Source organism: Pagrus pagrus (genome assembly GCF_965226575.1).
Source record: "Pagrus pagrus genome assembly, chromosome: 6".
Classification (NCBI taxonomy): domain Eukaryota; kingdom Metazoa; phylum Chordata; class Actinopteri; order Spariformes; family Sparidae; genus Pagrus; species Pagrus pagrus.
Window position 1 is genome coordinate 8,453,070 of NC_140190.1, and position 27,764 is coordinate 8,480,833.

At 44.1% G+C, this 27,764-nt stretch overlaps 3 protein-coding genes across 6 annotated transcripts in view; 2 read left to right on the forward strand and 1 right to left on the reverse strand.

The window, feature by feature from the left end:
* Nucleotides 1–10,062, reverse strand: part of LOC311259191 (capping protein, Arp2/3 and myosin-I linker protein 3-like) — a 32,796-nt gene extending 22,734 nt beyond the window's left edge. For all 3 annotated transcript variants that reach the window (XM_084356167.1, XM_084356166.1, XM_084356165.1), the window contains exons 1-13: nt 9,956–10,062; nt 6,356–6,450; nt 3,958–4,008; nt 3,799–3,858; nt 2,648–2,769; nt 2,400–2,494; nt 2,005–2,075; nt 1,806–1,879; nt 1,652–1,727; nt 1,490–1,578; nt 1,042–1,136; nt 708–794; nt 52–161 (exon numbers count right to left, since the gene is read on the reverse strand). In XM_084356167.1, the coding sequence (XP_084212293.1) occupies nt 52–161; nt 708–794; nt 1,042–1,136; nt 1,490–1,578; nt 1,652–1,727; nt 1,806–1,879; nt 2,005–2,075; nt 2,400–2,494; nt 2,648–2,769; nt 3,799–3,858; nt 3,958–4,008; nt 6,356–6,450; nt 9,956–10,013 (1,083 nt within the window). In that variant the 5' untranslated portion in view covers nt 10,014–10,062. The remainder of the gene's footprint in view (nt 1–51; nt 162–707; nt 795–1,041; nt 1,137–1,489; nt 1,579–1,651; nt 1,728–1,805; nt 1,880–2,004; nt 2,076–2,399; nt 2,495–2,647; nt 2,770–3,798; nt 3,859–3,957; nt 4,009–6,355; nt 6,451–9,955) is intronic.
* Nucleotides 10,063–10,391: 329 nt separating this feature from the next.
* LOC311258139 (Fc receptor-like protein 5) lies at nt 10,392–18,240 on the forward strand. Of its 2 annotated transcripts, none has more exons than XM_084354210.1 (9): nt 10,392–10,597; nt 12,960–13,025; nt 14,019–14,057; nt 14,148–14,450; nt 15,259–15,561; nt 15,754–16,026; nt 16,113–16,154; nt 16,717–16,795; nt 16,906–18,240. In XM_084354210.1, exons 2-9 carry the CDS (start codon nt 12,995–12,997, stop codon nt 17,066–17,068), a joined length of 1,233 nt encoding a protein of 410 aa, XP_084210336.1. In that variant the 5' UTR covers nt 10,392–10,597; nt 12,960–12,994; the 3' UTR covers nt 17,069–18,240. The 2 variants fall into 2 exon arrangements, with proteins under 2 accessions (XP_084210336.1, XP_084210335.1); XM_084354209.1 differs by having other exon boundaries at nt 10,392–10,488.
* A 933-nt stretch (nt 18,241–19,173) lies between these two features.
* Nucleotides 19,174–26,180, forward strand: LOC311258555 (GTPase IMAP family member 8-like). The gene is made up of 6 exons (XM_084354892.1): nt 19,174–19,238; nt 21,063–21,782; nt 22,922–23,620; nt 24,251–25,027; nt 25,133–25,306; nt 25,391–26,180. Exons 1-6 carry the CDS (start codon nt 19,223–19,225, stop codon nt 25,618–25,620), a joined length of 2,616 nt encoding a protein of 871 aa, XP_084211018.1. The 5' UTR covers nt 19,174–19,222; the 3' UTR covers nt 25,621–26,180.
* Nucleotides 26,181–27,764: the final 1,584 nt, after the last annotated feature.

Below are 27,764 nucleotides of genomic sequence, written 5' to 3' on the forward strand. Positions count from 1 at the left end.
GGAGTAGTGTGTGTTTTTTTTGTTTCCAGATGGGTTTTTGCGCTCTCTGACCGAGGCATCCTCCCCCGAGAGGACCCCGGGGTTCTTGCTCAGGTCCAGGTGCAGGAGAGAGTTGGAGTACTCATCGCTGGAGCAGAGAGCCTGAGAGAGAGACACCACTCCTGAGAGAGAGAGGGAGAGAGAGGGATAAAAGGAAAAAGAGGAGGAGGGAGTGGGGAGTTGTACAATATTAAAAGACAGAGAACGCTCTCAAAACATTTTTCATCCTTACATAATTCATAGACATCTGCAGCGACAGGTATCGGTGGATGCAACGAGAAGCGGAGTGTAGTATCTGTCTGCTTCAATGTAATATTTAAATTCTCCGCCGGGTAGAAGAGAAAATGAGACGGTAACAGGAGGCGCGCTGCCTGCAGGGCCGCACCAGGCATCATACTAAAAGTCAATATGGAGTCGTAGCATGAAACAAAGCTCTTCAGGAGGGTGAATTATCTGGGGCTTTGGAGGTTTTATATTCCTTTAACTATAATCTAACACAAACTCTGAGAGCTGCTCGATCAGATGCAGCTTTATACAAACTGCTGTGGGCGTCGTTTGACTAGTTTACACTGCACGGAAAGGAAACTCTGCAAACACTGGTCACACTTTATTGAAAATACTGAACTAGAGGAGAGAAGGAAGGACGTCAGAGAGGGATGAGATCAAACCTTTGGAGGTGAGTGAGGTCTTGGAGAGGTTGAGGAGACGGAGTCCCTTGCTGAGGCGACACACCTGCTGGATTAAGTTTGACACACCTGCAGTGTGCAAACAAAAGGTGTAGAAATGGAGTCACAGAGTCAGACATTAAACACCTCAGCTCTGCTCTCGGCCATCTTTGGCTGCTTTGAAAGACCTTTACGTTTGGCCACCAACGAGCATTAATGTGTGCGTGATCAAGAAAATCAAAAATAGATTTCATTCACAGGCGTAATGGGGATTTTTAAAGGGACAGTTCACCTCAGGCTGAAAGCAGCCACATGGAGACATGACATCTCATTGTACCTTGGTTGTCCAGTGAGTTGTGGGCCAGGTTGAGCGAGTGGATGACAGAAGCAGGGTTCTCTGACAGAGCGGCCGACATCTTCTGCGGAAAGTCTCTGTAAAGCGAGGCCAAAGTTTCATACACAACAAAAACACATGCTGTGAATACAGACAAACATTTTAAAAGGAGCGCTGTGGAGATTTGGCATCGCGCTTCCATTAAGAATCGCAATGGAAAGACTGAATTGTCAGACTGTGTGCAGCAGAGGCTGAAATAACCTGACTTTTAATCCCTTGAATAGGACAAGCTCCAAAAAAATGCCAGATCCTACACTGGATGATGATTCAGACTTTAAAACGCTCCCTTTAGAGCCACAGAACAAGATGATACAAGTGTTTTCACAGGCTGCGTGGTCCTCGCAACAGAGTTTATAGACGACTGAACGGATGAAAAGAAACCAAAACTCACGATTTTAACCCTGCGTTCTCCAGCGTGATCTCCTCCAGGCTGGAGGATTTGCTGACCGTGTGCAGGACCTGCTCGGTGACCTCCGACCCCTGAAGGAGGAAGCAAAAACACGTAAACTTTTCACCTGTGTTCACAGCGAAGTAAAACCAAGTGTGTACTTACTATGCGCAGGTCTTTGCAGTACAGCTTAGTGAACCAGGTGTTGTACGCCATTGATGCCACAATCACCGCCAAATCCCTGGAAAAAGGTAAAACGGAGGTAAATGAGGTGCCGTATATCGGAGGTAATAGTGTCTGACCGCTCTTCGTCCCTCACCTGCTCTCCAGGTGGCTGAAGTCCAGCAGGTTAAACTCGCGGTTGTCCTGGGAGTGATAGATGGTGTCCACGTCCTAGGAGCAACATTACCCATGAGCCTGTTTGCTGCAATATATGACCCCCCTCATTTTGTGCACAGTGCTGTACATAACACTCAAAGGCACTCACAGCGACACAGGCACAGTCCCACAGCTCTTACCCACTGCACTTCCTCCTTGCAGCTGATGCCATTATAGTCGCACAGAGCCGAGTACGTCTCTGAGAAGCCTCCTGAGAGACGCAGGCGGGCGGCGGGAGGAGGGGAAAAAAACAAGAGAGAGAGGGAAAAAAAGAATGAATGAGTCGATGTGAACAGCTGCTTCCTTCGGCGATAACAGGAGGGAGAACGGAGGAGAGTGCACGCAGAAACATTTGTCCAAATTATCAATCTTTTATTTGGGTGACAGAGCACTTTAGAAAGAACATCTGGGGGAGCATGTGAGCCAACTTCCTCTTGAGTCAGCCAATATGTGTGCACGTGCCTCTATCTGTGTGTGTGTGCGCGTGTGCTAATGTGTGCAAATTCCCGTGTTTGATGATAATGTCTCTTTTTACCACAGGCCCTCTGTGTTTCCACTGAAGTCTCCGAGCTGGGCGAATACTTCCTGCTGCCTTCAGAAAGGTCACTGTCTGAATGACAGATGGACGGGCTGCAAAGATTAAAGACACAGACACCGTTAGGAACCATTTATCTTTAGATTAGCGGATAATAATAATAAAAAAAAAAGGTCATTCTTCTTTCTTTTCTGATTATCTACCGCTGCACAGATTATTCAGATTTTCTGTGAGAAAGCGACACTTACGCAAAGATGGAGTTGTTGAATATTCGAGACAGAGCGAAATTAATATGGCTGACCACATGATTGAGGTGTTCGCGGGACTCAAACCTCAGGGAGTAGGTGGACTTGTCGGTGTCGATAATGACCTGCACAGAAAATGGAAACTGTAGGTGAAAATTATAGGAGGCTGAAGAGAACCACACCGCAACACCTCCCCCTCATACCTTCCTGACTTTGTTTCTTTTTACCATTAAAAAGGGATAAAAATAAAGAAACGCAATTAAAACCTGTCTGAAGTGGCTGAACGAGCTCGTCAAGGGTGTAAATAGTGTCTTTTAAAATCAATCTCAGGCTTCTGAAGGCTTGGATCGCTTCGGACGAGCTGTGTGAAGCCATTTTACGTTTTGTTTCCCTTTTTTTTTGATGTTTCTTACATTTTAAAACAAGTCTCCGTCTACATCAGCTGTTTGGGAGAAAGCTGTTTTGTTGCAAATTTGTGTGTTTTTGGGTGAACTTATCCTTTAACGTCCCTATTTCCAATTTCTGAGCAGTATATTAACATATAATAAACTGTTTATAACACATTATGATGTCATTAAGCAGATCTAAGGCCATTTTAAGCGTTTATTAATGTTTTTAACCATTATAACTAGTCTAATGAACATCTATCTCATATTATTACAACAACATTATATTGTCATTCATTATCTGTTTATATACCAGCATGCAAATGCACCTGTATGACCCATGCCACTCACTAAACCCATCATTTATGCACTCGACCATTCTGTCCTGTGATTAATCTCACTAGCACGGAGTATTTTTTACAGATACATAAAGATAAGGCTGGTAAAAATCAAAATGATTCCCCGTCCTCCCCCAACAATCCTGACTACCCTCTCTTCAGCAAAACAAAAACACAAAATCCCTGCTCTCTGATAAATCTAATAATTTCCACACGGTCCCTGAGCAGTTTTGCCAGAAGACAAAAACATAATTAAGAGAGCAATGACTGTCACTGTAGCTGTTTCTATAAATGCTCCGAATGCGTTTTGTCATTCCTCGAAGGCCAAAGTGATGTAACCGCTCTATGACACAACTGTGAAAGACAAACAATTAGCTGTACAAGTGGAGCGCGAGTGCACACAGAGGTCGGCATTAATGTTAAAACTCACCTGGTGATCCGGGTGGGAGTTCAAGGCTCGGATCTCCAAGAAGTTGAAGGTTGTTTCTACCTGTTGTCACAGATTTGAATCGACAAAAGCAAAGATTTCAGCAGGCGTTGGGAATAAAAAAGCTTCGTACTGTACGGGAGAGAGAGCGGTTAAAAGTACCTTGGCGGGAATCTTTGGCGCCAGGAAATAAAGACGCCATGTTGTGAGGACCTAAAAGAAAAAAAGGGAGCAAATTGAGTCAGGATTACGGGAAAGTTCACTGCACAGTCACAACCCCCGTGGGGAGAAAATAGTCCCAGGAGTTTCCATGGTAATGATGAGGAGGGAAATGAGCCCTCTGTATATTCATGTATCGATCCAGCTAAAAGCCCTCCGTGTCAGAGACACGTTGTCTAACATTAATAGATTAACTTCCTGCGATACGGGCTGAGAAATGATGACACGCCAACGTTTTAATCACATTCTAACAAATATAACTTCATCAGCGTTACATTGCGTCTGCTGCGGGCAAAAAATGAAAGAGGCTAATGTATTTAATTGGAGACGTACAGTGTGGCTCTGGGCTCAGCAGTCAATCACATCTAATCATTCAGCATCTCCACGGACAACTTAAAGGAAAGAGCCGGAGATTTTTTTCAGCAGTTTTCTCCACACCAGTCATGCCGGGTCAGGATGCCGATAAAGCATTACGTTTACCACCTCTTATTTTCTCGGAAAACATTTGTGTCGTGCAGCTGTGTGACTCCTCGTTTGTTTTTTGTTGTACCCCGAAAAAGTCAGCGTCTCTCATCATCGAGGCAAACAAGAAGTGGTGATTCTTTGGCATTTGGCTGCTCTGCACCAGCCCCTGAGTACACTGCCCTCTGCTCTTTTTCTTCTCTTCTTCTGCTCCGTCGCTCCCAATCATTTACTCCGTTCTCTCTGATGGCCCCTGCTAAAACACTCCCTCAGGACAAACAAACCCTCCTCCTCCCTCCTCTTCCTCCTCTCCCCGATGAAAAAAGCCGTAATTAAATTACAACGCTCCGCCGTTGTGTGTGTTTTGTTTTTTTTTCCTGGAGAGAGAGGAGCTTGACACGGGCCCGTCAGAACCGCGCACTGGCAGCCTCTCACACCCACGCGGCGAGTGAGGTGTCTGAAATGCGGTCGCTCGAAATGTGCGTGTGGGATGGAGGACGTGCGCGTCTGAAGGAGCTGATTAAAAAAAAAAAGGACCAGACTGTATCGCATTACTGTGATGAGTCGGGGGGTTATGGGTGGTAGTTGAGAGCGAGTAAACAGGAGTGAATCATGCTGATGCAGCAGGAGAGAGATCCGGTATCAAGTTATTCCACATCAAAGAGAGACCACACACACACACATCAGGATTATTGTGGTGCCTACAGGACGGATACTCTTCGTCTGCTCGTGTTTGACACTTAAAAAAGTGTCAAACGACCTTAAAGAAGCCTCAACTCGAAACTTAACACATTTAAGCCCAGCAATCTCCTCCAAAAAATCCCATCCCAGGCCCATTTGATCAAACTCCAATCTGTTTTCCAGTCTTCTGTGCGCGCCCAGCAGGAGCGACTACCCAAGCTTTCCAGTTCAGCTTTTAAAAAGAGGAAGCAGTAAATGAGACGCGGATTGGAAAGAGATTATTGGAAAGATGTTTCTGGCAGATAGACGTATCAAAGTGCCACAATATCAAAGGCTGTACATGCAGAAACTCCTCTAACCGCCCGTCCTCGCCGCACGGTGAATCATTAAAGCATCCATTGAGTGGAGGCACTGCTCTGCCAGGCTGACGCTCGCTCGGCCGGGGATGAAAGCTCACTGGATCACCGGGGGACTTCAGGAGGGGCAACGGGAGTCACAAGCGTTTTAAACAGCATCAAAAAATACACCGACTTCACTGCGGTTGGACTGGGAATTGTATGAGAGCACGCTCGTACGCACATATGGTTTAGTTGCTGCACTCAAAAGAGAAATCAATCAATGAAACCTGCTCTGGACTGTGTGCTTTACGACCCGCAAATACAAACAGGGTCCAGTCGAGGTTCTGGTCCGTACTTTCAGAGCCGATTGCCCCAGATTTTAAACCAGATAGCTGGCTGAGCTCCACTCACTCTAATAGAGATTTCATATCTCTGCCCCATATTCTCTGATGAAAGCACCCCAGAATCAAAGGCTGCGAGCTGCTCGGCCCCCCCGCCGCCTCCACAGTGGGGCTCGCACACACACAGGAGTCCACAGCCGCTCCCATAGATACCGTCTGTCTACAGCCATCCTGCCAACAGCAGTCGCAGATGAAGGCCAGCAGTTATGAAGCAGTTAGCGAGTGACCTCGGAAGCGAGATGCTTCACTGTTTAATCACTGGGAGCTGCTACCTTCACCGTCACAGATCCGCTGCAGTGGGAGTTAACATCAAAAGGTACTGTACATACATGATGCATGCGTCAGAGTGCATAGGTTGCAGGACTGAGGTGTTCTCATACATCAGCAGCTCAGTTGTTACTGGAGCACAGGGGCCCATTAAAAAACCCTCAAGTGAACAGAGCGAGAGCAGCAACTTACCAGCACTCTGTCCTCTGTTTTGCCACTTTTGGTGTCGACCTTGATGCCGTGAATGAACTTGATAGATGATTTGTCAACGATCTTCTTGATGCTCTCTGTGAAACAACACGAAGACATTGAAATGTTATTAAAAAAAACAAAACACAAACACTCAGCTGATCAGCATTTCTGCATCGTTTCGTCGCGCTTAATAAAAAAACACATCACCGTGGAGCATTTTTCAAAGCGCGCTGCTTGTGCTCCGGACAAAAAAAATCAACTTGCAGGGATCGTAAACTCGACACAGGTGAATTCATCACGGTGAAAATCACGTCTGCGTTTGTTTTCGCGTGTGCAGTGTGTCTGGATCGATTTGAGAAGTCTGCACGGTCGGCATTACCACACAACAATAACATCAGTTTGACAAGAATAAAAAAGGAGATGTGATGTTTACTGTAGATTACCTCTTTCCCCGTCTTTGCAAGTTAATTTTCATACTAAATCAGGGAGAGGCACATTTAGAAATCACTGCCGACACATATTTGAAATGATCTAGAACAAGAGCGCCCCAGTTATCTTACCTACATGTCAACTTACTACAGTCAGTTATCAATTAAGGCGTAAACATAGTTTTAATAGTCTTTCAAACGAGTCTAAGTGCATTTCACGATAAATGCAGTTAAAGTGCTCACAGCCTGTATTCAGAACCAGTGCCTTAAAAAAAACAAGCTGTCAGGACATCTGTGAGGTTGTGATGTCACAACTATACAGTCACCACTGCTCAGGCCTGTGAGCGCTGACCAATCAGAGCAGACCGGGGCCTATCAGGAGGGAGGCGTTCAGGCAGAGGGTGAGTCGAGGTGTTTTTTGAACTTTAAAGCACGTAAACATTTTGTAGCGGACACATAAAACTATGAACCTGAAAATGAGCATATGATGGGACCTTTAAAAAGAAACAGAACCACAATCAAATGAGTCCAAAATCAAATTAAACCAGCCTGACCTTTGGGCGGTCAGGTCTGTATTCAAGCCTTCATCAAATTACCGAGCGATATATCAGGCGTGTCATTTAAGCAGACCCGTGGTGGCATTTTCAGATGATAAATTAATCACATGAGTCTGTATATATCCTGATGATTATGAATAAGCTACTTCAAAACACAATGGCATTCATTGGGAGGTTGCCTGGATTAGTCACGTATCGCCTCGGAAACATACCAATAATCTTCTTCTTTATCGCTCGCTGAAGTGCACACCACGCTATCAGCGAGGCTCCTCCGACTAGTGCCATCAGCAAGACGCTTCGCAATATGCTCCTGTGTCGCTTTCCTCCTCACAAGAGCAACATGACACATGCGAGGCATCGCGAGGTGATTCACCGAGAAGTGTTCCCGTCAAACAGCATCACCGTCAGCGCCGCGACCCCTGACATCTATCCCGCACGTAAACCTGCCTTCTGCGCCCAGAGGAAGGCGTCTTACTCACAGGGCGGGAGCACACGGCATCGACGCTGTCAAAGAAACATACAGTCGCCGGCAGGATATCACGTGATTCATCCTCTCCGTTTCCATTACGGCATCCGACTGACGACTTTATGAGCAAATCGATACGAAAGCCGGGGCGGTGGGATTTGGCAGGGGGAGCTGGTACGGTCGTAGCAGCGTTTTCAGGAGCACGTAAGACTCTGTGAACTTTAAGGCAGTGGAGTGTGGTCTGTTTACTCAATACACTTAACTTGAATTTCTCTATTTCACGCTCTCTTCTACTTCTCCTCCACCACATTTCGGAGAGAGAGATATTGTCCTTTTCACTGCACTACATCTGTCTGTTTAACGATCAGTTAAAGCAGCACTATGTAACTTTTAAAGTAAATCTGGAGGAAGAGGGTTGATTGTCAAGTCCCACCCCGAGATTGTCAAACATCAACACTGATGGCCGACAGCAAAGATCCAACTTGCTATCTGATCTTGATCTTTATTTGACAACCCGGGTATGAGAGTGGCGTACCCCACCACTCGCCCAACGTTAGCTTGGATCGACACACCGGCCCCTGCAAAGGATAAGTGGTCACAGATGATGGAGGGATGGATGGAAGGAGAGCCAACAATGAACAATCTTTCTGCAGAAAGTTACACAGTGTTGCTTGACACAAAATATGATGAATTATAGAATAAACTACATTAAAATGCTGCTTGCACATTACCGCATCTTTTACAGTAATCCTATATATCAGTATGAAACTGACACGCGCCGCTGTGCTTCTAAATAATTACATTTTTGACACTTTTGGTGAAAACACTTCAGGTTTGAACTTTTTCTCGTGGATTTGAGCATTTTTTACTTTGAGGGGGATATCGATACTTCTTCCACTTCTGTTTATAAGCACACAGCAGCAGCATCTGAGTGTTGGAAAGAAAAGACTGGGCTTCACTCTCCAAGCCTCAAAACACACACACACATATGCTCCTCCGAAAACAAACCGGTGCCAGTTCCCTGTATGACGAGGAGATCTCTGAGAGCCAGAGATGGACCCACTGATCATAACAAGTCCATCCAGGGGGGAGGAGATGAGGCCCGAAAGTCTCATTCAGGTGACCTTGTGCAGGCCCCTGCAGGCCACCAGGGGCCACGGTTAGGCCCCGGGTGATCCACCTGTCAGGGCAGGGGGAGGCGGCGCAGCCCTCTCGGCAGGTGACTGAGTGTAGAGGCAGGGATTCCACTGGATTAATCATCACAGTGTGCCTAATAGAGCCATTAGGAGTAATTAACACAGCAGCAGAGTCCCGGATACCCTGAGCATTTTGTGGCGCGTGTGTTCGCGCGCGTGCGTGACTCTGACATGTGTGAGCTGTTGCTGTTTGAGAAATGACGGAATAAATATTTGTGCATTCTGTCGTGGGTCTGTGCATTTATCTGTTGTTGTTGTTGTTGTTGTTGTTGTTGGCACGATCTGGTGAACATCTGCCTTTATCAGTCCCACTTTTTTTTTTTTTTTTTTTTTGCCACACAAGCACGTGCACGCGCGCCATCACTATAGCGCTCGAGCTGCAGGAAAACAAAGATAAAACACTCAAAGGTTGAGGTTTAGAGAGGGAGGGAGGGAGGGAGGGAGGAGGGTGAAGGGGGGAGAAACACATCCTCTGAAAGAGTGTGTGTTGGTGAAAAAAAAAAACCGCTATCAGCCCCACGAGTACACACACACACACACACACACACACACCATTATTTCCACAACGCCCCTTTTTCTTCTCTGGCCTAAGGCTGGAGGGGGGTTTTTTATCACCTGATCCGCCCCGAGGGGCAGATTTCCAAGCAAGGTAAATTCCCCCCCCACTGCACTGTGAATAATTCATCTGCACATTTCACTAATTCACACGCACTGAGGAAGGAAAAAGGCAAAGCGCTCAGGAGAAAACGGAAAGGTGCAGCTCCTGACTGTCCATCCAATGCGTCTGCTCGGTCGCAGCCTCTCCGCCAGACGCGCGGAGGGGAAAAGCATCCCGAGCATGAACGGCAGACACGCCGGGAGGTGACCGCGGTTACAACCCGCAACAACACACACACGCACACACACACACGCACACGCACGCACGGACCAAAAAATAACCAGTCTTTACCCACCTGTGATATCCTTGCTCACACTTACGAAACCAGAGGCAGTGATCTCTTTAGAAGCCATGTCTGTTCCTCTCTCCTATCGCCACCCCTCCTCCTCCACCACCTCCTCCTCTCCTCCACCTCCTCCCCACTGGCTCTCTCTCTCTCTCTCTCTCTCTCTCTCTCAGAGATGGACAATAAGGATGGTCTCTCTCCCAGGCATTCCAGCAGGGCATCCAGCACTGCCCCCGACGCGCTTCCTGGAAGAAACCCTGTGGATGCTGGGAGTGCTGGATGATGTGGGAGCGACGGGGAGGTGGAGGGAGGGAGGGAGGGAGGGAGGGGCGGAGGGAGGGGCGGAGAGGTGGAGGGAGGGATGATGATGAGGAGGAGGAGGCGGGGATCACTCAGGGATAATGAGGCAGCTGTGGTTACCTGTGAAGGCGCAGAGCAGTTTCGGCTGCGAAAAAGTTAACAGAGCAGCGAGAGCCAACACGAGATTGATGCTATTTTAGGCTGCTGCGCTGTTTTTTTTATTAAGATTCTGCCATGTAAAGGTATTGATTATCAATTCTGGGGCTTGTAATGCAGTACATAAAGAAATAAGTGAAACAGGAGCCGGCAGCAGTGGTACAGCCACGCTCTGTCATCCATTTTGTAGTGCAAGTGAGTGCCCGTGTGCTTTTGTTTAAACGTATTGCTCACAAAAGGAAAGAAAAGGTCTTTGGAAACATGGTCGGAGGGGCGCGTTGGTGTCCGTGCCTGATTGACAAACGCTGGCAGGCTGAGCACCTGCAGGGGAACAAAAGTCACAGTAAAACAAACTTGCACTACATGTCAGGGGCAGGTGGCCAGCTGTTGTTAGTGGTATTGAGGAGGAAGGACGCCACCAGTATAAAAAACACACTGAAGTGGACTTTGCGGATGTGTTATTAAGTGTGCTGCAGCTGAGCAACTAATTAGCGATCGGAACGGCAAATCGAGCAAGCTAGGTACAGGACAAGACGTGTGCTCATGTTTGTAAGTTAACAAGGAGACTTTGTGTAGCTGCTGTCTGGCTCAGTTTGACCATCTGCTCTGCCTAATGGTAGAAAAATAATGCTAATATAAGTGGTTTCTTATTAGGTTGTTTACAGAGCAGATATGTTTGCTGTCACAGATAGAAATCAACTTAATTTTCAGATGGCAGGTGTGATGTTTTCCATGTTCACTGTCTTACACCACTTCCACACAGGACAGAAAAACCTGCTAAAATCTGGCTTTTGTCTTTAATGTGAATGGATGCCGTCGCTATTCCCTGCTGCGTCAAATGACTCAGCAGTAGTAATCCTAGTAGTGGGTGTTTGTCGGCTCCAGCTCCAGATCGGCTGTCCCAAAAACAAAGCACCTGGGTGGACACGCTAATTTTTAAGGCCACTGGCTTTTTAGTACTTTTCCATCCATCTGTTTAAGCGGCGCTCAGTTGGTGCTGAGTTTGAAAGAGAGACTGAAGAGAAAGATATCAAAGAAATAACCACCGTTACATCGTCAGTGACTTCAGTGTCGCTTCACGAGTACATCCAGCTGCTTGTTGGTTACGCACATGTGCAGCTCTCAACAGAAATGAGTGAGAAGCAAGATGTCTCACTCCTTTGCAACTTCCATCACCAGCACACAAAAGTCAACGTGTCTAAATCAGAATGTTATTGATTAAGACTTCTTAAAATGGGTTTTCTAACATCTTCTGATTGTAGTCTGATCCACTGCTTTTGGTCTCATAACGGCGTTGAACATTAAGAATTCCTCGATCACTGAATACACCTGTTCGCAGATGAGGGAGATCACCCCGAGGTCAGCTGGAGTAAGAGTTGGTTAATTTTTCCTGACACCTCATTTTCTCCCCATCCATTACCCGTGGCACCAGCATTAGCGATGGAGCATAATTCCCCTGTCACTCGCGAGGTGCAGGTACTTGCGACGCGACGAGGAGCTGCTACAAGTTGTCATTCCTAACCTGGCAGACGACTGTTTGACACAGCAGCAGAGTAGTGTTTTAAATGAGGGCTATTGAAAGTGAATGTATTGAACATAAAACATTTGCTAATGCTGGAGAGTCATTACAAGTCGTCCTGAATGTCTGACAATTGACAAGTCATCCCGGTTTATACTCAAAACCATCAATACGGACCTCATTGTGGTGCTAATGGGAAAAGTCAGGAAACTGGCAAAATCAGTGGGATACAACTTCTGGGAAGCACAAATGTTTGTACTAAATTTTATGGTAATCTATTCAGTAGTTGTTGAGATATTTCAGTCACTTTTTAGAGGTGGACGGACTTACAAAAACACTGCGATCCATAAAGCCACGTCAGCAGCATGGCTTCCAAAAAAACAACCGCCAGGGGGTTTACTGTATTATTCCCCTCATTTGATTTACATTAATTTTATCTGATTGTAACTGATCGGATTAAACTGAATACAATGAAACGCTCCCCAAAGAGAAAACAAGCATCGGCATCATCATCATCAGCAGCAGCAGCAGCAAGTACTGTGGGACATAAATAGAACAAACAATAGGTAACAAAACACAACAAACAACCTGAACAAGCAGACGGCGATACGCAGATATTGATGGCAGCTTAATTTGGGACTAATCTTATTGACAAATATATAAAGAATCATGTGAAATGTGGGTATAAGTGTGACAAAAGATACGATCCTTACAAGGAAACTGTAAAACTTGCTTGTTGTCTTGTGTTGTGGGATCTTTACCTCTCTGCCTTCCTGTCGCTCTCTGGACTCTGCTGTCTGATGGCTCCGCCTGTTAACTTGTTGACAGAGGAAGGAAATGTCTCCACCAAGATGACCATCTCTGCCTGTGGTTTACTGTGATAGTCAGTTGAAACTCCTCTGAAGAGATAGTATTATTCTCTGCTTCATAGCTTTTCTAAAATAAAAAAGGAAAGCAACAATGGATTTCTGCAAAAAATACATTATTTTTAAACGGTAGAAATCTTAAAATTATAATTATTGTCACTTTCTCTCTCAGTGGAGCTGCACATTTGATTTTGGACGTTTGACAGAATGAACATCATCCTTATCTCCTCACTGCTGGGTGAGTATCACAGATAAAACCTCGACTGATCGACACACACCTGCTTCTTTTTTTAACTAGTCTGCCTCTGCTGGAAAAGACTTTAGAAGAAATCTCTTGTGTTTTTCATTAAAACTAAATCTTCTGCTGGTGGACAAAACAGTGTCCAAGCGTCTGCGTGGACCTGTCAGAGCAGTGCTGATGTAGACTCCCTTCTTCTTCACATCAGTGTGGCGTGCTCTCGGTTATAAATTTTACTGAGCTGTTAGCATGCAGCTGGGAGTCTCAGACAAAGCTAAATTAAAATGATGTGCACCAGCCAGAATCTGAATAGAGCTAATGGAAGTGATTTAGACGAGGCTGCCAAATTGTTGTGTGGCCTGTTTTGTCCTTAACGACCGTGAATTATGTGCCAAACTGTTTGACAATAGTAAGACGTACGAAGTTACTTTACTGTATGTGTCTAACAGGAAAATACAGCAAATGTGTGTGCATTCCTCCTGTTCCCATGGGGATGATAACCGTCTAAACAGTCTCATTAAGGAACAGGAAGCTCTCCTCTCTGTCACACTGTGTGGCAGCACCGCGACTGTGAGTGTGTGTGTGTGTGTGAGTGTGTGTGGCTCGGATGTGTCTTCATAGCAACGTCTCAGCAGAATTGGGAGATTGTTGTTATGTCTCAGAGACGCAAGTTTGCTGGTGTTGGAGGTATTAAATCTGCCTGCAGAGATGAACCTTTCTGAATTTTTATTTCATATTGTCTTGGTCGGTTATATAATCCAAAATCAGCAGTGGACCATAACTATCTGGCGTGAAGCCATGTGGGAACAAACCATCTGAGCTGCCTGTGGCGTTCGTGTTAATACATTGCTCCTGATTGGCAGAGCAGACTGTACACTAAACGCACTGTACCCAACACGCCACCAAAGTGGCAGAAACAAGCTGTGGTCGTATACGAGGACCTAAAGGAGATGTCGGTGTGTGTTTGAGTGAAGTCATTTCTCTGTTTTTCAGGTGTGGCTGCATTTGTTCTCCAAGGTGCTTCATCTAAAGGTACTGGCACATACAACAAACACACACCTGCAGTGCATTAGACACAAGCATGAAAATTCAGTCCATAATGGAGTCTGTGTCTTCCTGCAGAGCCTCTGAAGGTCAGCGTGTCCGTGTGGCCTCCTGGGTCAAACATCTACCTCGGCGAATGTGTGTTGCTGCAGTGCACAGTGGAATCAAACTCCAGTTCTGTGTGGAGCTACCGGTGGTTCAGGGACAAACCGCACCCTCGTCCGACCCCGACCCCCAGGCACCTGGTCTCCGGTGACAGCTACTCCATCAGCGCGGTAACAAGGGAGGACGCGGGCAGCTACCGGTGCCAAGCGGAGCGGAGGGAGAGCAACACCACCCCTGTGGCGTTCGACAGCCAGCCGGCCACGCTCAGTGTGTCAGGTGAGCAGCAGCAGATACAACCTCTGCAGTGAGGCATCAGGTTTCTCCTGTACACACACACACACCAGTGGTCTAGTTGTGACTTCTGATGCAGTGACACATACAGCATGTGCAGCTACAGCCACTGAAGTCATGATAGTCTAATATATTCAGGATTAATACTAATTTTACATGTAACTATTAATACAAAACTGTAAGATACAGTATGAGCACAGCACTCATTATCAGCCGTAGCAGTGTTGGCTTGTTATATTCGTACCTTGTGAGTCTGTGTGTGTTTGTCATCATAGCAAAATGTGACCCTGGAGACCAGAGATCATTACAGAAGAATTTTTACCAGGTGTTTATATTTCTGTCTGTGGACAGATTTTTGTGGGAACAATAGCGTCACTACCGTGCAAGATACTGTCACAAACCTTCACAGGTGTGTAGCTGAAGTAAGAAATGAAGGCAGATTTCAGGAGACGGGTATGGTGTGAACAATTTACACCCCTGGGCCACATTCCTGGTCCTGGAGATCACCTTTTTTTAGCGGGGATTACCGGGGAAGCAATTTTGAGTATTTCAGCAGGTGCTGGACAGATTTTTTACAATGCAATAGCTTCACAAGTGTGTAGCTGTGAACTTTATAGTGATGATAGGGGAAAAGGCAGATTAGGGATTCATCCTCTGGGGACCATGAACATACAGAGCCACTAGTGCACTAATCGTAATCAACATCGAACCATCTGGCAAATGGTATGAAGTGCGTCTTTGATCGTCTTCTTCTCACTTTATCTTCTTATCTCTGTCCACCTCCCTCCTCCAGAGCTGCCTCCTCCCTTGCTGACTCTAACTCCCAGCAGCAGACATTTCTTCACAGGGGAGCGTTTCTCCGTCCAGTGCCCCGCGTCTCAGACTAACTCCTCAGGCTGGATGCTGAGGCAGTTCTCTCCGGGCCGTAGAGTGAGGAAAAGAGTCCTCTACACTGACCGGTGTCCGCCACTCGGGGGTGCTGTTAGTGCAGACAAGTCTGACACGTGTGTGTTTACTGCTGGAAGCCAAAACAGTGGACTGTACTGGTGTGAGGACGCTGAGGGCCGCAGCAATGCAGTCAGCATCACAGTAAGCTGTGAGTCTTGTGTAACAGTGGTATTAAAAGACACTGGACAAACTGGGGGAGAAACCGGGAACACAGTTTGTTGCTCCACAATACATCGACAATCACACAGACAGGGTTTAATTATGTATTTGAGTAACTGTAATTATAATGATTGGGGAGGATTTTCGTCTGTTAACTACGTCTATTATCTTTGTCCCACAGATGGTCCCATCATCCTAAAGACTCCTGCCTTCCCTGTATTCGAGGGCAGTAAAGTGGTCTTGTATTGTCAGTACTGGACGGGCAAACCTTATCGAACAACCTTCTTTAAAAATGGAGCAGAAATCGTCACTTACAACTCTTCATCTTCAGTCACAGTAATAAATATGACTATTGAGAAAGTGACGCAGGAAGATGAAGGCTTGTACCAGTGTGCGTCCCAGGACAGAAAGATGAAGAGCCCGGCGAGCTGGTTGTCAGTGAGAACGGACCGAGGTGTGTGGTTTTATTACATTTCATGATAATGTACAATATTCTGCTCAATGTGATATCAATTAAATATGTCAATTATTGTTTTCTAGGCAACGTCACATCCACAGATGGGACAGCAGGCTGGGCTAGCGGTAAAAATATTTTGTATTGTAAATACACACTTTGAAATACACTTTTTCATCCAACTTGTCTTTTATTTGTGACAGGCCAAAATCTGTTTTATGTGGTTCCCATGAAACAGCCAATGGAGTGCTATTTTTCTTCTGCATAGTGACGTGTTACCTGTAAACCGCTTGCCATGCTAACCAGCTAACAGCAGCTAACATTTAGCAGCAGTTAGTGCTTACTTTAGCAACAAAGCTATCGGTATCTGTCAACCAGGAAACTCCATAAATCACCTCAGAGCTGCTCTGGACAGACACAGCTGTTTTTATCTGTCCATGGCAGCAATATAAAATTAAAAAAAGGACAAATTAATACACGCCCCAGAGTGCAGGATGAGTCATCAACATTTTTAATGATTTTCCAGGAAGTTACAAACTCTAATATACCATTAAAATACCTACAAAACAGCTTTCTTAGTTAGCTAGCCTCTTGTTTATGAGTAGATGGATGCTTCCTTCTGAGCAGTGATCCGGGAAGAGCTGTCTTGACACTGAGACATAAAAATAAACCCTGTGTTTTCTTTATCAGGTTCCTGGAAATGGGTTATTGTTTCATGTGTGCTCCTCTTCCTCATTCCTCTAACTGCCTGGCTGATTCTTCACTACAGGTGAGTCACAGCATCTGTAGTCTCTGTCATAAGACTGGGTATCTGGTATGGATCACAAGTCCAACAGACTGATAAGCAAATGCTTCACTGATTATTGTATTCCTGTGAAGGCACCAGACCTTTTGCACCCGTAGCTGTTGTCCAGCCTCCAAAGAGGATCTACCAGCAGTGGAGCTTCCTGCAACCAAGCAGGACATGACAGAAGTGCAGTGGGACCTGTCCTGGATGGAGATGTCCAATCTGTTGGATAAGCAGTTATATCCCGGCACCTAAAGGATCACTCTCACCTCAAGTATATAGAAAATAATAAATGGAGTGAAACCTGTGAGATAGTTCAGTCAGTGCTGCTTCTGACAGCAGTAACTGATGTCACGTGACAAAAAAGGTCCGAGCTTCTTCAAGGGGTGCCGCAAGGATCTATTCTTGGCCCCTTGCTTTTTTAAGTAGTTGTGTCTCACCTGTCCCACTGTTTAGAAAATAAATGATGATATTTATAATGTTAAAGTTGCAATATGTAACGTAATGTTTGCCAACTGTTGAATTTATACTCGAAACAGATAGGGGGCAGCATATAACCAGAGCAGGTCGCTAACTGCTGCTAACTGTAGCTGCCGTTGGCTAGTAAGCACAGTTAACCGCGCAGCTAGCAGTCAAATTAGTTAACTCTGTCTGGACTGAGAGCTCGGAGCTTCAGGGGCTAGCTGGTTAGCACGCTAGATTCGATAGATATCCTTGCGACACAATGCAGTGATGTCATAAGTGCAGTGATGTCATTTCCTCACATTCTGTTGATAATTGTAGTTTTTTTTAATGTTTTAAACACAAATTGTTACATGTTGCACCGTTAATATTTTGAGAATATCTTTTTATATATGTTATTGTACCTATATAGCCATCCTGATGTTTTCCGAACTGTTTTTAATCAATTCTCAGGAACTTCTTTCAGTTCTTCAAAAGGATTTAAATGGACCTCGTACTTCTTGATGTCAATATTCCATTAAATATACATGTCCCTCTCTCAGGAATGGTTTGAAATCAAGGCGTTTGAAAGAAAAACAAGGCATTTACAGTGTGTCTCTTTCACTCATGATGTCTTGCTTCCATGTAGCAGGGGTGGAGAGATCTGTGTCCGCCGGTCTTTATGTCATAATCTGTTCATTGTCACTCCCCAAACTATGCTTATGTTGAAGCCTGAGCCTGGATATCAAATATCAACCCTGTAAATATTCTGCATGCACGTTATAGCTGACTGGAAGAGGGGTTTGTGATATTCACAATCCACTGGAGGATAATTCAGGCTCTGCTTACAGAGACCCATAACCATTATGCATCCGTCAAGATAATTATGACGGTATGATGCAGTGCATGACTCATCTTTGAATATGCTATATTTAATGAAGAACTTTACTGTACAATAAATACACACGCCTGTCACTTTCAGTATATCTCTGGTTTTGATTGAATTCATTTCAAAGTGCCACCAAGCATATTATTTACTGCTTTCTCTAGTTTTTTGTCGTCTGGACGGCCGAATAAGAGCCTCATTAGAGTTCATTTGTTTTTGCTCGCTTTTCATCATGAGATGAAACCAGTTGTACTCATTTCTGATAATGTTTCACTTTTGGCTGCGTCAGTGAGCACATTTCATTATCTATGAGGACTTCACTGGAGGGACTCTTATAATGAGCAGTATAAGTCAGCGTGCACAGACAAGTCTGGGCAACAAAGACTCTCGCACAAGATCATCCCGTGCTATCTGAATTATGCATGCAGGCGCAGTCTGTCTGTCAAAGACATGCAGGGAAATTTGGTTTAAGGAGAATTTTTGGTTCTCAGAGATATCATCTGCCCTACAGAGAGGTGACAGGGCTCTGGTTAGGACAGAGATTAAAATGTATACAGCAGTGCTCCAGCATAGCAAGTCAAGCTGCAGGAAAATCTGCTGCCCTCTGCAAAAACATGACTAAAGAGAGTCAGTCAGAGTTCAGTCTTATAAAAAATGAACTCACTTAAGGAACAGTGTGGAGAGTTGACATATGAGCTTCAACTCGTTTTCAGCTCAGCACCCTGCTCAATACCGAATCATGACTTTTCCCATAAAAAGTCAGCCCTGTGTGAGTCATGCAGGTTTTGAAAACATGTTTTCTTTTGTTGAGTGCGTGCCAGTGTAAAGATCAAGTTGAACCAAGCCAGCCCAAAACCAGTTAGGCCGGATCTATTATGTATTATGAGAATGCCTCATAGTCACAGTGCTTTGTTGTCTCATAGCCAACAGCCGTTGCTCTGCAGACTGGCTGTAAAAATCTGCCTGAACACATGTTCTCTTAAAACATTTTTACCTGAGGATAGACTTCAGCCACTGACCTCTGCAGAGCCGTCTGGAGGGGTTCAGCTGGTCGTTAATCAACTAAGAGAGGACCAGAGAAAATGGAGCATGATCTTGGTGAGTAAATCCTGCAAGCTATGTGGAAGATAAATAGATAAGGTGGAAATGTCCTCCTTGCTTTAAAGAAATGGTTTCTTGAGGCCTGTCTGGTCTCTGGTCACTGTTTTTGGCCTCTTCAATACCTTACTTGATTTTGGTCCCGTGGACTTTGGACTTTTGTTCGGTTCTGTCTTACTTTGTTATATCCATTGCTATTTTTTGGTTGTTTTTTGTTCTCTATTTCTTGTGCAATAAATAGATAAGTGCATAATTTAACCTGCTTCAAGATGCAAAGCTTAAGTACCATATTAGTAACAAGCACTTGATATGTTTTAAAAAATAATTTGGTGTAACATGCAGATCTTTTGAAGTGAAATCAGCCTGATCCAGTGACGGTGAGCAGCATGCACAAACGCTTTTGCCCCACCTCGGTCATTCCTAACATTTTAATTGAATGTCAGTTGCTGTAAAAATAACCACCGGCAGTCTTGGTATGTATTTACAGGAAAACACTGTGAGAGAATGTAACCTGCAAACTGTTTACATACAAACCAGTTGGACCTGATTTCTGCTCTGCCAGTAAAGACACACACACATTTGATTCCCGTCATCTTAATTAAACAATCAACTTCTTTACCTGTAAAAACTCCACCCCAATTGTTTTGTGTAAACATGGAGTCATCCACAGAAACACCTCTAGATTTCTGTGCAAGCCAATGCTATTAGTCGGCATGTAAATCAGTATGAGTGTCTTTACAACTGGGCCTTGAAAGTCTTGGATGAAAAGCAAAGAAAGGAATCATCATTGGCACATTTTAAGTAAATAAAATATGTTGAGTTTTGGGGAACTTCATTGATTTTAATCATGTCAAACTTGGACTTGCTCCTGAGCCCCTCTGCAAATCCATCCAGAGATAACAGAGCTGCAGTCGATCCATCAGAGCAGCTTCAAGTGGCACTTGTGAAGTTACATTGTGCAAAACACCCTTGGCTCAGACAGAAGCTCTGGAGCTCACTGCCTGAGCCCTTAAAATCGTCATCACCTTTAAATTGGCAACCAAATCCTGGCTAATTGAGCAACAAACCTGTACTCATGTTTAATTCTTTATTGCAATACTTAAATGTGTATTCAATTGTATAAAGCTGTGCTGTCTCCAAACATAGAAGTGAATCGCCTACAAACAAGTAAAGTAATATATCCACCAAAAAGTTTGCTGCATCACACAAGTATTTCAATTTTCTCCAGTCACGCAATTTATTTTTTGTCTTGTTTGCATATTTTTACCAGAAGCACACAGCACGAGTGACAACAGGAGGTGATGAGTCACTCTCAGATGAGTCTGTTGATCTTTTTTTTATTTCCGTGTACAGTAGCTTCTTTTAACACCGCCTCGAAATGATTTGTTTTAGCTCGGGGTCATTCTAAAAATTCTTCCCTTGTTCAGTTTTGTCTCACAGTACTGTTGTTATTCAGACACTGTCTCTCGAATGAAAGGGATTAAAAAAAAAGTCAAAAATAACTCTGCCATAAAACCCCAGAGGAACAACACGAGCACAAGTTTACCAGAGCGTCGCTCTTCTGTCAGTCATCTAAAGCAGCACACACCCAGCGGGATAACCTTGATAACCTCGTTCTCCTCCTCAGTATATGGAAATGTGCTGACTTCCTTCTTATGAGAGTTTCTCCGCCAGTTCGATGACAAAACACATTATCATCAAGCCGATGAAGCTGATTCACAACGTAAATGAAAAGATGACATTTTGGTGAAACTGTCACTCTCTATTCCTTCATAACTGATCCAGAAAGTCAGTGAGACAGTCGTGTGTTCTTTTGTCTTCCAGGAGACAAAGACAGCATCCGCCCATCGGAGACCAGACTCGTCCTTATTGGGGGGAGATGGGCTGGCAAGAGCTCCTCTGGCAACACCTTACTGGGAGAGGACAGGTTTGAGTGTGGCCGAACCCGAACAGCCCAGTCTGAAGTGAGACATAAAGAGGTGGAGGGCAGGAAGCTCATCGTGGTCGATGCTCCAGGATGGAAAAGCTCCCTCTCCCTCACTGAGATCCCAGAGAGGGACAAGCAAACATTTAAACTCAATGCGTCAAAGTGTCCGCCCGGGCCGAACGCTTTCCTCCTCGTCATCCCCATAGACTGTGCCTTCTCTGGGGAGCAGAGGAGGACTGTGGAGCAGCACATGAGGCTCCTGGGGGAGCAGGCTTGGAGATACACCATGGTGCTGTTCACTTGTGGGGATGTCCTCGGGGAGAAGACGACAGAGCAGCACATTGAGAGCGAGGGAGACGCACTCAAGTGGTTGGTAGATAAATGCAGGCACAGGTACCACGTGTTTAATAACAAGGAGAAGAGTGACTCGTCTCAGGTGACACAGCTGCTGGAGAAGATTGATGAGATGGTGTGGCGCAACAATGGCAGCTACTACCAGGTAGACGGACAGACGTTTAACATCATTGAAGAGAAGCAGCGAGAAGTGGCCAAAAAGGCTGAAGATAGACGAAGGAGGGCAGAGGAACAAAGACAACACATGAAAACAGTCATTACAGGTGAATGTCACAGCAGGAGCACTCAAACACTTAGAGATTAGGTGCAACATGATTCGAAGGGAGCTCACAAAAACACAAAGATTTTTAGTCTCAGGTGATTAAACACTACTGAAAGCATCATATATTATATATATTCTATTCTATATTGTGTTATATATATATAGTATAATATAATATTACAATAAAATATCATATTCTATTTCTGCTCGTAAATCCTCCTAATTCCTGGACCTCGAGAGGGATGGTTTAACATTTTGGAAAATACCCTCATTTGCCTTCATGCCAAGAGTTAGATCAGGATGATAAAACCACCAACTCTCATGTCTGTATGGTAAACACGAAGCGTCCAGCGAAGCATAAAGAATAGAAACAAGGCAAAACAAGTAGCTTGGTGTGTCAAAGCAAAAGCAAATCACCAAAAGAAAAGTAGCTTCCTGGAGACAGGTTGCCTGGCAACTGGTCCCAGCCAACAATCCCCCCGTAAACTACAAATTGTAATTTCTCCACATTGGTTTATGGATTAAAGGTGTTATTGATAACATCCAGCCACTAAATGTGGCGTCACATCGCCCTCCTCCTCGCCCTTGTATTCATGTGCTCGAATCATCTGCCCCCTCAAGTGGTTGCCAGTTTGTTGCACTACCTAAGGTTGCTAAGGCTAGCTAGCTAATGTTATCGTTGCTAAAGCTAGCTAACGTTAAGGTTGCAATTGCTAGCTAGCTAATGTTAGGCAGTGCTGTATGCTGGGCGTATACTGTAGAAATCAGTCAATTTTACATTATTTTCCAGCAAACTGGTAACTACCAAGACTGTTGATTTTTATTTTCTAAAAATGATTTGTCTACATAAAAATGTTATCGACAAAATCTTTCAATAGATTAAACAAACGAGACACAACTGCCTAATAAGTGGGCTTTTGAGGTGCTGGAAGAATTTCGTTACCTTTGGATAGAGACCCAAACTAACCTTTTCCTCTTGTTTCAATTCTTAATGCTAAGCTAACTGCCTGTTGGATCCAGCTAACCTACATATTAGGTTTACAGACATGAGAGGAAGGAAGGCAAGGAAATGAGTCTATTTAGGCTCATGGGTAGTTTGGTAAGTTCAGTTTGACTAATGAAGCTTTGTTTTTTCAACAGAGTCGATGAAAAGTCTTCAAAAACTCCAAATGATCCTCTTGGGAAGCCGGGGCGTTGGGAAAACCTCAGTAGGGAACACCATCCTGGGAATCAAAGAGCCAGAAGATGGGAGGAGAACGGCACACTCTGTGGCCCGGCAGGGTTTTGTGGGTAAAACTGAAGTAACTCTTGTTGACACACCAGGTTGGTGGAAAGGCTTCCCCGTGTACGACACCCCTGAAGCGATCAAAGAGGAAGTGAAGCGCAGCATGTTTCTGTGCCCCCCTGGGCCTCACGTCTTCCTGCTGGTGATAGATGCAGATGCATCTTTCAATGCCAAACACTTGGATGCAGTGACAACACACATGGAGCTTCTCGGAGAAGAAGTGTGGAGACACACTGTTGTAGTCTTCACCAGGGGAGACTGGCTGGGCTCAAACACCATAGAGCAGTACATCGATGGAGAGGGGGAGGCCATGCAGTCCCTGGTCGAACGATGTGGAAACAGATATCATGTCATGGATAACAAGAACACAGATGATGGTACTCAAGTCACAGAGCTGCTGGAGAAAATCACAGAGACTGTGGCTGGAAATGATTGGGACCATTTTGCCCCAGATGAGAAGATATTTCTGACCATTGAAGAGAAAAGACGAAGAGTGGAAGAAGGAGCAAGACTGAGGGAAAGTCAAGTCAAGGCCAAAAGAAAAGCCCGCAGCGGTAAGGTTCAGTCATCTAGCATTAGCGTCACAAGCACAAAAGTCTTGCATTGTCAGAGCTAGTTCCACAGTCTGGGAGTCAATAGATACCGGGGGTGGAGAAAATTACAGAAATACAATACAAATGCACCAGCACTGCAGTTACTACGAAGCTCATAATGTTCAGTCTTGTCAGCGATGTTTGATCTTTGCATTACCTAGTGCTAAATGGCCCTATGCAGACGACCATCCTTTCTAAAGCTCAAATATTTTTAACGACATCTGCCTAAAAAATGCAGTATAGTTCGGACACTAATTATAATTCTCACAGTTATTACAACACTCTATTTTTGCTAGCCAGCATATTTTTCAGCAATACGCTTCGATGTAGTTGCAATCTGGAGTCCGCCTTTCCTGCCCAAGATTCAACCAAGGGATTAAGTTCAGTATTATCATGTCTGATGACTTGTTCTCTATCTTCGTTAGTCTATCTACTACTGCAACAGCTTGTGTAGCTGCTTTTGATGTTCTGTAAACACAACTATAAACTATAATAGTATAGAGTTATGAAATCACCCAGCCGGTCATTAGTATTGTGTCCAAGGATGTCATGTGGTCTCTCACTCTAAGATGACCGTTGTTTTCTTCTCAGGTTCCAGCAATGAATTAAAGGAGCTGAGGATAGCGATGCTCGGTCAGAAGACATCTGGAAAGAGTGCAACAGGAAATACTCTCCTCCGTAAAGATGTGTTCGCCACCTGTGAGACTATGAACTGTCAGGTAGAGAAGGGGGAAGTTGCTGGCAGATCGATCACAGTGATCGACACCCCGGGCTGGTGGAAGAAGTCCTCTTACTGGAATCAAGAGATAGACAAAGAAATGGTCCAAGGTCTGTTGGAGAGCCCATTAGGGGTTCATGCTGTTCTGCTGGTTGTGCCCTTGGACCTGACGTTCGGAGAAGCTCAACAGGTCGCCCTGGAGGAACACATGAGCCTCTTTGATGCCAGCATCTGGAAAAATACCATGGTTTTGTTCACATATGGAGACAAACTAGCAGATGAATCCATTGAGGATCACATTGAGAGGGAGCACAGCGCTCTGCACTGGTTGGTAGACAAGTGTGAGAACAAATACCATGTCATAACCAATATGAGGAAAGCTGATATGAGTCAGGTCACCGAGCTGTTTGAGAAGATAGAGGAAATGGTGGCAGGGAACAACGGACGGCTGTTCAGCCCTGACACAAACAGCCATGTGAGAATTGAAGAGAAGTTCAGGAGGTGGCAGATCAAACATGTGCTGAAGCCGCGAGTGGAGGAGGAGTACCGGAGGAGAGAGCTGGAGCTGATGATGGGCTTCAGGGAAATACTCTTCGATCTGCAAGATGATATCAGGGCAAATGCGACGAGCACTAAACCGAAGTCACTGAGTGAGTATAACGCTGAGATGTGGCCGATTTAATTGTTTTATTCCGTTATAATATACAGTACAAACCCATTTGTTTTAATGTGTTGTTCTCATGACACATTGTTAGTTGCTGACATGACCAAAATCAAAGCCAAGGGTATTGGTCAGAAGAAGAAAGGTGGAAAGGAGACGGAGGACAACATAGACGCAAAAATCAGCCGGCATATTGAGAAGCTGAATAAGGACATAATGAGATCCTCAGATCATCTGAGCAACAGCATGGGCTTCATACTCCCAGACTGTAAGTAAAAAACGGTATCGTAATTCTGAGCATTCGCAATAGCACTGTGTTTGACGTCACATTCAAACTGTGTTTTATTTACAGTGAAGGGAGACAATCCAGCGCCGTTCATCAACTCTTTGTCAGAAAGAAGGCGACCATTGAACCAGTCGTCCGCCCCCATTGATAATGTTCTGCGCTGGCTGTCCTCAATGCAGCTCACAAGAAACGTGGAGAACCAGCTGACCCTCAACTTCTCTCAGACGTCGGGATACGGATCTGTGCTACCACAAGACAACTTAGACTTAGACGCAGAGGCTGATATTCCTGAATGACTCGACGTATAAAAAAAGTAAAGAAAATAATAATGTCATATAACAATAGGTGGAAGTCAATCCTGTTATTTAAGATTATTCACTATGTGAAGTGTTGCTGTAGTTCTGTTGTTATTTTAGGGGCTGTAGTTAGAGGGGACAATGTATTACACCTTATAATACTATTATTCCCCTTCTATTTATGTGAAATTGTTTATCCCTGTCCTCTCAACAATACATATATTTCACAATATGTCTGTATGACATTTCTGGATCTGATTGCAATAGCAAAGATGTCTCATTCTCAACCAATTTGTACACAATTTTTCTGTTATGCTGATCATTTCAAGCAATTAAAGGTGAAGGGAAGACAATCAGGAAACTGTCTCACTGTATTTGTATTCTGCAGAGTGGAGTGGCTTTACTTCTTCCAGGAGTCAAAGCTGTGTTCGTTTTTTTACAGCAAGACAGGTGTTTAATCACAATACTGTGTGTGGTACCTTGTTATAACATATCTCAAGTGTTACTGTGTGCAATAGACGAAGTGCAATAAAAACATGCTGTGTTTTGCCTTTTCCTCATGGCAGTTGCTGTCTTTTTTCACAGGTTCTCTGGCAGCCAAGCTACACCCACACTCCAGGGATTTATGTCTGATGTATGTATGTATTTGGCATATCATAAGTGTGAGACACAATTACATTATGTAGGTAGGTATTGTACAAGGTATTGTACTTTGGAGGCACCTAGGACTTACAAAATACTTCAAATATAATGTATTTCTTCTTTTATCAAAAGTTACTTCCTTGTTCCACTTACAACTAGGTACCAGTAGGAACCAGTAAGTATTTTATATGAACTCATTAATCTCTAAATGACTACATGACTGCAGTTCCCCTTTAATGTATGGAGTGTTTCAGCATTACAGCTCACAAATGTACTGTTTGGTTCAGTCTCACACTTCCAGCAACCATGCCCAGCAGCAGGCGGCTATTTACTGCAAAAAGCTCCATAACCCAACACAACTTACTACACAGGCCACATCTGTTTTTGTAACATTAAAATTTAATCAAAAGAGGTGAGTCCTTTGTGGCCTGCCGACAATTCGGCATTGGTTTGGAGTCACTGGGTCACATGACATGGAAGCTATTGAAAACAAATGCTGGAATTTCATAATAAATGTTCATAAAAAATAGAGGAAGCAGTAAAATCCAATAAAAAGAGGTGAGTCCTATGTGACCTGTGTAGTGATACAATTCGGCATTGGGTTGGAGTCACTGGGTCACATGACATGGAATCTATATCAAATAAAAGCTGAATTTTCATAATAAATATTCATATGCAATAGAAAAAGCAGTAAAATGTAATAAAACCAGGTGTGTCTTATTTTCCCCATTTAGTAATAAAATTCGGCATTAGTTTGGAGTCGCTGGGTCACATGACATGGAAGCTACTGAAAATAAAAGCTGAATTTTCATAATAAATATTCATATAAAATAGAAGAAGCAGTCAAGTGTAAGAAAAACAGTGTGTCTTATTTTTCTCATTTAGTAATAAAATTCGGCATTAGTTTGGAGTCGCTGGGTCACATGACATGGAAGCTATATCAAATAAAAGCTGAATTTTCATAACAAATATTCATATAAAATAGAAAATGCAGTAAAATGTAATACAACAAAATGTGTCTTATTTGTCCTGTGTAGTAATACAATTCGGCATTGGTTTGGAGTTGCTGGGTCACATGACGTGGAAGCTATTGAAAATAAAAGCTGAATTTTCATAATAAATATTTATATAAAATAGAAGAAGCAATCAAATGTAACAAAACCAGTGTGTCTTATTTTTCCCATTTAGTAATAAAATTCGGCATTGGTTTGGAGTCACTGGGTCACATGACATGGAAGCTATATCAAATAAAAGCTGAATTTTCATAATAGATATTCATATAAAATAGAAGAAGCAGTAAAAATCCAATGGAAAGAGGTGAGTCCTATGTGGCCTATGTAGTGATACAATTCGGCATTGGTTTGGAGTCACTGAGTCACATGAGATGGAAGCTATATCAAATAAAAGCTGAATTTTCATAATAGATATTCATATAAAATAGAAGAAGCAGTAAAAATCCAATGGAAAGAGGTGAGTCCTATGTGGCCTATGTAGTGATACAA